The sequence below is a fragment of the Theobroma umbraticum genome, unplaced genomic scaffold (assembly GCF_002168275.2).
Source record: "Theobroma umbraticum cultivar Fairchild unplaced genomic scaffold, ASM216827v3 scaffold_77.0, whole genome shotgun sequence".
Lineage (NCBI taxonomy): Eukaryota > Viridiplantae > Streptophyta > Magnoliopsida > Malvales > Malvaceae > Theobroma > Theobroma umbraticum.
Genome location: NW_018397280.1, coordinates 1,624,407 through 1,633,452, shown reverse-complemented (window position 1 = coordinate 1,633,452; position 9,046 = coordinate 1,624,407). Strand labels below are relative to the sequence as shown.

Here is a 9,046-nt window from a genome sequence, read left to right as displayed (position 1 = left end):
GTGTAAAGAAATTGTATTCCAATACTCGAATAATATAATAAATTTACGCACACACAAATATATTTATATATATATATATTCTTTTGAAAATGAAAAATCGATCTCAAATACTTAAATAAGAGAAGGGATCTACATGTATCCACCTTGCACAAAAATAAAGAGGCCAGCAGCAATACTACATAATGGAGCCAAGTTCTTCAAGCAACAAAGAGTTATGATTAAATTCTGGTCTTCCAAAAATTCGTCACTAGTTAAAGTACCTAATTGCAAAATATTTTGGATTGCCCCTTGGTGCTTTGATTCATGATGTTTCTACATGGCAACAAAAAGGGCTCCCTTACGAGTTAAAACTTGTCAGGCTTTATCTTCTGTGTAATAGTTAGGTAGTCTATTTTAATTTCCATAAACGTGAATAAAAATCATATTTTCATAAGAAACCACCTTAATTTCCCCTAACGATCGAGACAGAGAAGGGCAGCTGGGAATCTAGTCACCATCAACGTCTCTCTCGGACAACGTCAAGGGTGATGGCATTGGCATTGGCATTGGCATGGAGCGGCGGGCGGCAGCATGCGGAGCAAAGTCATTATTATACCACTTGGTTTGCCTTTATCTCAGTCATAATCTCTTATGTTTCCGAAGCAAAAACGAAACCTCCAACGTTAAAACTTAATTTACAACTTACCAGAACAAATTAGATAATTAAACACAGAATCAAAAGCACAGTCACATGAGAATCAGTGTGTTTTTCCTTTCGCTTATCTCTTAACTTTAACGTAATGTGTTTGGAATTACCTCACAGCAGCAGGTCCAGGAATCATCTGATAAAGATTATACAACTTCAGTTTTGTAATGGATTTTTTACTGTTTTTGGCGAAGCTTTTTAAGAATGAAATGCTCTATATTTGGAGCGCTGCATTCTTCAATCCCAATGTTAAAAAGGCACAGAAGAGGAGATGTCCCATTCATAGAATCAAATAATTGCTTCGGTAAAAGCCATGGAGAATGTCCCCACCTCGGGACATGCAATGTATTTAGCCCTTATATGCGGTGGAATTTGGAGTGGGCTTCACTCAAAAATCTTGTAAATCTTCCATACAAGGATTTCCAACATGAAAGAAGAATTAATAATAATGCCATTACAATATTCTTGGCGAAGAAAAGCATGTGAAAGAGTGAAAATGACATAAAACTTGACGATCTAAGAAAGTAAAGCTGAGGGAGAGAGAATCAAAAGAGATTACATGCAGCAGAAAGTACATGGCCTTAAACATTACAAACTTTTCCAAGAAATTACGACATGAGAAAACAAGAAAGAAACAAGAAAAGCATAATTCAGGATACAGGGCCCTGCGCTGTTGCAAATGGGAAGTTTCTCACATCGTCAGCAATGACAGCATGGCCTACTTGGTGAAGTAGGTTCAGAACCCGAAAGAATTTCCAGCAGAGAGAGCAAGTCTGTCCGCATACATGTAGTTAGAAGAAATGACGACCATGCCAGTTAATATAAATACAAACAACCAAAGAGGAAGCTAATTATCGAAACATAAATTCACCCAGAAATTCTCTGCAACAAATCTGTAATCAATTGTGTGAAGTGATTAGCTTGACTCCTTAAAAGTGGAGAAAAGAATAGGGCAATAGGCAGAGTTTCCCAGATGATAGTGTGGATGGAAAAACAAATATTTGATTATCAAGAATAAAGCATCCAAGAAGATGTATGAGATTGAGGACTATACTAAGCAAGAGTCCTTAATAAAACCTATATAACCATCAATATAATGAATCTAGTGAATATTCCTAAGAATGAAATTCATCAACTGTAAATATAAATGATGAAAAACTGGCAGAATTCATAATAAAATACTAGAATGTTGCAGCAATTGTTATGGATTTGATCAATGGGAAAGAGCAGTTAGGACATAATGCCTGTCAAAGTGTCAACAGGTGCAGGGGCAGAGCTCCTCACAAATGTTCGTAGTTTTTGAGAGTGCTGCGTGACTTTAACAGAAAATGCATCTTTGCCAAATCAAACAGTGGATAAGTCTCCTTATTTAAGGCAGTTAGCCTCAAATCTTGTTTTGGGTAGGGCTCGAACAGTCCATCCATGTGAAACACTTTCTTCACGAAAACTTTCCAAGTAATGGATCCTATTCGAGCTTCTAGCAAAAATTTATTATTGCAGATATATGTCTCTGCATACCCAATATCATAGGAACCCTGGATCAAGAACAATGTAAGAACCAATTAACTTTAAGCTTTTGCTATTTGTATAACCATTATTCTGTAACTGACATATGAACTGCACAAAGCACACAATATATGAGTTTGAGCTGTTACAGTATAATCTTCAGATGACTTTGATTTCCTATGACAATAACAACAATATGACACACACGAGATAGTAAAAAACCACCAGAGTTCCTTATTATCCTTGACCAATACATATCACAAACCAATAACAATAACAAGGCAGACACTAAAACAGAATTTAAAGATATAAACCAAACCCTTCCTTCAAAATTGTTGTTGCTTTCTCCTTGACTGATTTATATTGGCTGTGAAGTTCTGATCTGTGGCTTGATGTTATCAGTCGTAAGCTGAGAAGATGCATCTGGCAATACTACTGCAGCAGCTGCAGTCATGGTTTGGTACTGAGAAGGCATTGTGGGTGCCAAAGGCTGAGTGTAGTATATCTGAGCATGAGCAGGATCTGAGAATTCATAAGCATATGTGGCAGTTGCAGCGGAGGTAGGTGCAACAGACTGTGATGGATGATGAATCTGAGAGTACCCCACATATTGTTGCTGATGCTGACTGTTTGGCACTTGGACCAGTTGTGGAGTACCAGTAGTTGTTGTTCTGTACACTCCTGTGGCAGCAGCCAATTCAGGTTTGTTAATAGGAGCATTTCTCATAGGGTTGTATGCTGCAGGAGGAGGAACCATGGCAGGATTTGGAGGAGTCTGAGGACGGCTAGATGGGATTGCAGTAGTGGCTTCACTAATACTAGGTTGCTGGACAGGCAAGTTGTAAGCGTGGGGTTGCCTTGCGGACACATAATACACAGGATATTGCTGATCAATCTGTGCGTGCTGGTGATGATGGTGTTGCTGTTGGGAAGGATATACAGGATAATAAGCTGAGATTGGCACTGCCCCAGCGGGGTGATGATGAATGTAATGTGCTGCACCAGCGTGTAAGAATTGCTGTTGTTGCTGTGGTTGTGGTTGGTGCTGTTGCTGTTGGTCAAATTGGGTTTGCTGCAATATATAACCAGATTCCTGAACTGGTTGTTGAATCTGAATCCGAGTACTTGTGTTCAGATCAGAGATATTAAGCTTTGGATCAACAGGGTTTGCAGCCACCCTGTTAGCTCCAAGTGGGATTTGAGCAACCGGGTCTTGATAAATCATAGGTTTTTGGCGTGACAATGGATTTGTAAAACTACTGTCACTGCCCAAATTAAAAACAAACACAAAAGAAAAGAGAATCCGAACCTCAGCTACTATTTAAAATTAAATCCAAGCAAAATTAAAGATTAGGAACGAATTCAAGGTTGAGAAAATGGTACCTTGAAACAGAATCCGGCGAAGCCAAATCATGACCACTGCTGGACTTCTGCTGATTCTGAAGAGGCAAACCCTGAGGCTGTGACTGCGGAGGTGGCGGTTTCCTATACCCAGCAGGAACCCCATGATCCGATCTCTCATCATCCGAAAAACCCCGATTGGTATACTCCCCAGGAACCACACCCGAACTCAGACCCACCCCACCACCAGAAACAGCTATGCCCACCGGCATCGGCGGCGGCGATGACAAAACCACAAATCCTTCATCCTGCTGCTTCACCCCTCCCCCTCCCCCTCCACCTCCAGCAGCAGCAGCAGCACTCACAGTAAATTGAGCAAACTGCTCCTCAATCCCCACCACTTTATTCTCCTTCTGATCGTCGACGTGGACTCGAATAGGAGGCAAGTTAGCAAGCGAAGGAGACGAAGAAGTTGAACCAAAAGAAGAAGTAGTTTCAAGCATAGGAGAATCAGGAACCGAGTGAACATCTTGATTTTTCAAATTCATATTCTTCTGACTTCCACTCCCTTCATCTTTCAAACCAACTTCAACATTTCCCTGACGATCATCATCCAATCCTAACAAACAATTCACATTCGCCGCCGAATCCGAAAACCCTCTGTTCAACAACCCTGCCCCATTCAACGCGTTAAGAAACCATTCATCGGACTTGGTCGAATTGTTAATAATTGGCCCAATTGAATGGGAAGACGCCGGGGTTCCCTCCGGATTGAGAGGGAAAAGAAAGAGGCGAATACGGGAGGACTTGCTTGACGACGTTGTTTGGGAATAAGTACGGTCGTATTCATCGATCATGTTTTCAAGGTCTTCGTCGGTTGTAACCGAGATGAGCGAGTCGAGATCTTCGGAGGGTAGTTGATACTTGAGAGTAAAAGGGCGGCCATGGAGAAGAGAAAAAGAGAGGCGGTGGTGAAGAGAAGAGAGGGAAGTGTGGCGGTCCACGACGACCATACGAGTGTCGCCGCCGATGTAACACAAGACTTTGTCGTGGGGACGAGGGACGATGGTGCCACCATAGCTACACATGAGGCGGAGCTTTGAGTGGAGAGTTGGTGGAGGAGCTGGATCGTCCCATGAGTCCGTATTGCGGGAGCGTGGCGATGAGTCGATGGAGTCCGGATAGGTGGCGGGAGTGACGGTAGCGGTTGTGGCGGCGGTGGAAAGAGATGGAGCCGCCGTGGATGGCGGCGGCGGGGGTTCCATTTTAGGGGATTTTGGGTGGGGGGATTTTGGAGAGAGAAAGATCGAAGGAGAGAGAAAAAGGAGGGGCTTGAGGTAATAGAAATTTGATGCTCTTATAGGTACTCAACACCTGGTTTTGCCTAGCTTGTTCATTTTTTTTTCTTTTTTTTATTAGTATAAATATGTACGAACAATTTTAATCTTTTTTTTAAGTTTTGAAAAAAAAAAAAGTGTTTTTGTTTAAATTGTTTCATGAGGGAAAAGGGGGCAACACAAGTTGAAATAAAACTGTGTACGGTCAAATGGTTTGACAGCTTGACTGCTGATTGGTTCCAGTTGGAGCTGTGTGGGGAAGTGTGAGCCAAAAGGGGTCTGCTCCTAGTAAAAGTTTTGAGGGAAAACTGGGATTGACATTCCGGGCCCACCATATTTTTAACTCTTCCAGTATATCCTTTTCGCTTACCTGCCGCATTTAAATACCCGTCACAACCTAGGTAATCTAATCTTTTTCTCTTTGACATTTCAATAAAAATGAAAATAAAATATCTACTCTCCCATTAAACTGTTCAAGTTAAATTTTTTACCCATTCACCCAGCTATATGATGAAGAATATACCTTTTTAATCTATTCTTTTGTTTATACTTGTCTTATACATTGTCCAAACTTCAATATTTTTGCAAAAAAATTACAATAAATTATATAGTTATGGATTTTTTTTTGCTAACAGCTGCTTTAAAAACTCTATTTAAAATTTATTAAATTATAGCATTTAATGCAAAAAATAATATTATAAACATTAACTTAACAATGCCTTAAAGATACTCCACAGCAATAATACGTTCTTTATAAAGTGATAATTCAAGATAATCCAAAATATTTGAGATAAAAAAGTTCATTCAAGTACATTGCACTTAAGCTCGCCAAAAAGGTTCAAGATATTAAGGTTTGGATAAAGATAAAAGGAAAATATTTCTTAACCTATACTTTTGCCAATAATAATGTGATCAATTTTTATTGTTAAATTTTTAAACATTTCATTTGTAGATAAGTTGATATATTTCTCTTTATGAAATTTTGCCCATGGATAATAATAAAATATTTTTTAAAAAATTGAGAAAAAAAATTTGAATCTTATTATTTAAGTAAAGAAATCATGTATCAATCAATGATTTCAAATACAATAATAATATTATTATAATATAAAATTTAAATCTCTCATCTTTTAGAAAATAGATCTTATGAATCTGAATAATAATGACAAATACATTGGTCATGATTAGTTTAAAAGAATACATAGAATGTGCAAAAATAAAAGTTTCAAAATTTTTGAAAATAAATATTTTTAAAATTATTAGTACTTATTTTTTAAAATTTTAATTTTTTTATTAATGAGATTACAATATTTAATTTATGGATAATGTGTAAAATTTACACAGTCACAATACATCAAATATAAACAAACGTGCATACACCATTAAATCAAATATTCATGTGAAAATAAAATAATTTATTTAATTTTAAAATAAAACTAAAATATCATATAAATCACTTACTTTTAGTGACAAAAAATTATTAAATTGGAGCCAAATATAGAAAATCAACTTTAGAAAACGCGTTTTCGTCCTATTGGAAAGTTAGAAATTAAAAATTTGAAAGCAACCCTTGCTCTACCCCGAAACGCAAAACTCACACACTTACACAAACGTAGGCTTAGGCTACATGCCCACGGGTGACGGAATCAATTTGCAATGTTTATTAGGAGCATTAGCGAAAGCAGGAAACGTGTGAGCCGTAAAACAAACGCACTGAAACTCGAATTGGTATTGGCTAGAGTGCGCCAGAAATCAGGCTGTGATTGGGCCGTGGAAAGACAGACGCGTGGCTATGTTTTTTTCACTACAATTTACTCACTTTTATATCTATTTACTATTCGTATCTCTTGATACGATACAATTTTATTTCATTAATTCAATTTTAAATATTATATTTATAAATAAATTAATGGTCAAATTATTTTTTTTCTCAAAAATGGTTAAATTATGTAATTAATTCTTATAATTTGCTAAAGTGGCGAATTTAGTTTTGTTATAATAATTTAAAAAATTGAGTTCATGTACTTTCAAAATTGATAAATTCAATCCATTCATTAATGGTGTTAAAATTTTTTCTGTTCTCTTTGTTGAAATAACATTTGATTATGTTGACATTACATTTTTCTAACTGCTGTGGTATTCATGGTAATAATGATGTAGCATTTCATGAATGATATAATTATAGTACTTATATGACGTAACCAAGCACTAACATAATTTTTATAGTACTTACATGATGTAACCAAGTACTAACATGATTTTATAAGTGCCAACACGGAATTGTCCAATGTGAGGTTATGTCACGACTTGTTTTCTAAGGGTTCATGTGATAACTCTATTATATAGAGTTATTTTGATATATTTTGGGGGCTCAAATAGCTAGATTTTTAAGATTTTAGGTTCGAATTTTAACGTTTTAAGTGTTTTTCTAGTTTAAGTTTGATTACTTGTTAAGTGATTAATTTAAGTTATTTTAGTTAAATTTTATGTTGTTTTGTTTTAAATTACTTTAAGAGTAGTTATTGCTAATTTCTCTTATGGCTTTTGTAGGAAATTGATGAAAAATGCTCATTTGGTAAAAATCAGTGTAAATATGGCAATGACTTCATTCATATATATTTTGGTATTTTGACAATATCTCTCCCTAAACAACTCCAAATTAGGTAATTCTTAGACCACTAGAATTCTAAGAAGAAGGGATACAATGTATATTTTTATCAATTCATCTAGTTTTGATTGGATCATAGTGAAAATATTTGTCAAAGTCAGAGCACTGTAGCAGTATACAAGGACTGAATATGGTGCGGTATTTGGAGCATATCTTTCAATCCAGAAGTCCAATTGATGTGATTCTTAATTCATTTGAAAGTTAAGAGACATGGCTAAAACTTTAATGTACCACTTTGCCTAGTTTAGAACATGTCAGGGTGAAACTCACGTTTGAAATTGATAGACTGCCACAGTACTGAGAGAATAAGGCTGCAACGTTAATGCAAGGAAGCAGACATACAAATTTCTAGAGAGCTCAGTGCTGCAGCACTAGAGAAGTAGCACCGCAATGCTGGACCACTTTCCAAAAATAAAAGAAATTGATGAGATTTTGAAAATTAGGTTATTTGGAGCCTATTTAAAGGACCTTTTTAGAGATTTTGAAGAAGAGGCATCAAGCAACTATTTTGGAGATTTGAAGTTAAGAACAAAGTAAGAAAACAAAAGAATTGGAGGGAGAATCAAGATCACAAAGCTCTAACTATTAGTTTTTTCTCTTACTTTTGTGTTTTTTTTTTATTTTCTTTGACTTGAATTCATGGCTAAATTTCTTTGGATATTGTCTTTATTAGATATTATGAGCTAATTTATTTTTCTAGGATTGCAATTGAACTCACATATAATTTAAATTTTTAGTCTCTTTCTTGCTTATTTTCAATGAGATTTGAATTGTTTATTCCAATTTATTCTTAATGCTTTTAATTGCTTAGCCACCAGTTAAATTGATTTAAGAACTTAAATAAACTTGGGAAAAAGAGTTTAGTGTACACTAAAATTAGGATAATATATGATCATATTACTTGATTTGCGTATAAGATAGCGATATACTTATAGGCCATATGTAGCCAGATTAGAGCCTAAACTTAATGAATCTATTTTAATTTCAATTCACATGGGGATATAGTGTTTTGGTTAAAATACATATTTTTATAAGATGAGTCGGGAGACCTTTATAAATAATTTAGGACTTTAAGTTAGCAATTCAACCCATTGAAATAAGTTAACGCAGAGAGGTAACATTTAGATAAAGTGTGAAGATATTGTAATCCTTGCCTTTTTTGATTTGATATTTACTAAAGTTATTATTATTTTGATTTTTCCTATTAGTTTAATTTTAGTTAATTAGTTTTTAGTTATCAATTAATTTGATGTTTGGATAAGATTAATTTGTTTTAATTTTAGTACTTAGTAAAATTTCAGATCAATTCTCTATGGGATCAACACTCTGCTTGCTAATATACTATTTATTCGATACATATACTTGCGTAGTGAAATTTTAACTGATAAGTTTTTGGTGCCATTGTCGGGGAATTATTTCTAGAATTTATACTAATACTAATACCAAGCAATTTAGTCATACTTCAAATTTTATTTTTCTTGTTTTAATATTAGATTTTGTTTGTTCGCA

At 35.4% G+C, this 9,046-nt stretch overlaps 1 protein-coding gene across 1 annotated transcript; it reads right to left on the bottom strand.

Moving 5' to 3' along the window:
* Positions 1-2,237: 2,237 nt before the first annotated feature.
* Positions 2,238-4,972, bottom strand: PDE331 (Octicosapeptide/Phox/Bem1p family protein). Its single transcript, XM_021443715.1, has 2 exons — positions 3,575-4,972; positions 2,238-3,456 (listed from the first exon to the last, which is right to left on the bottom strand). The coding sequence occupies exons 1-2, from the start codon at positions 4,795-4,797 to the stop codon at positions 2,550-2,552; spliced, it is 2,130 nt and encodes a 709-aa protein (XP_021299390.1). The 5' UTR covers positions 4,798-4,972; the 3' UTR covers positions 2,238-2,549.
* Between the last annotated feature and the right edge of the window lie 4,074 nt (positions 4,973-9,046).

Coding starts and splice junctions, on each gene's coding strand:
- PDE331 (XM_021443715.1), bottom strand. CDS start 4,797: ATGGAACCCCCGCCGCCGCCATCCACGGCGGCTCCATCTCTTTCCACC. Junction 3,457..3,574: donor TCGCCGGATTCTGTTTCAAG/GTACCATTTTCT, acceptor TAATTTGGGCAG/TGACAGTAGTTTTACAAATC.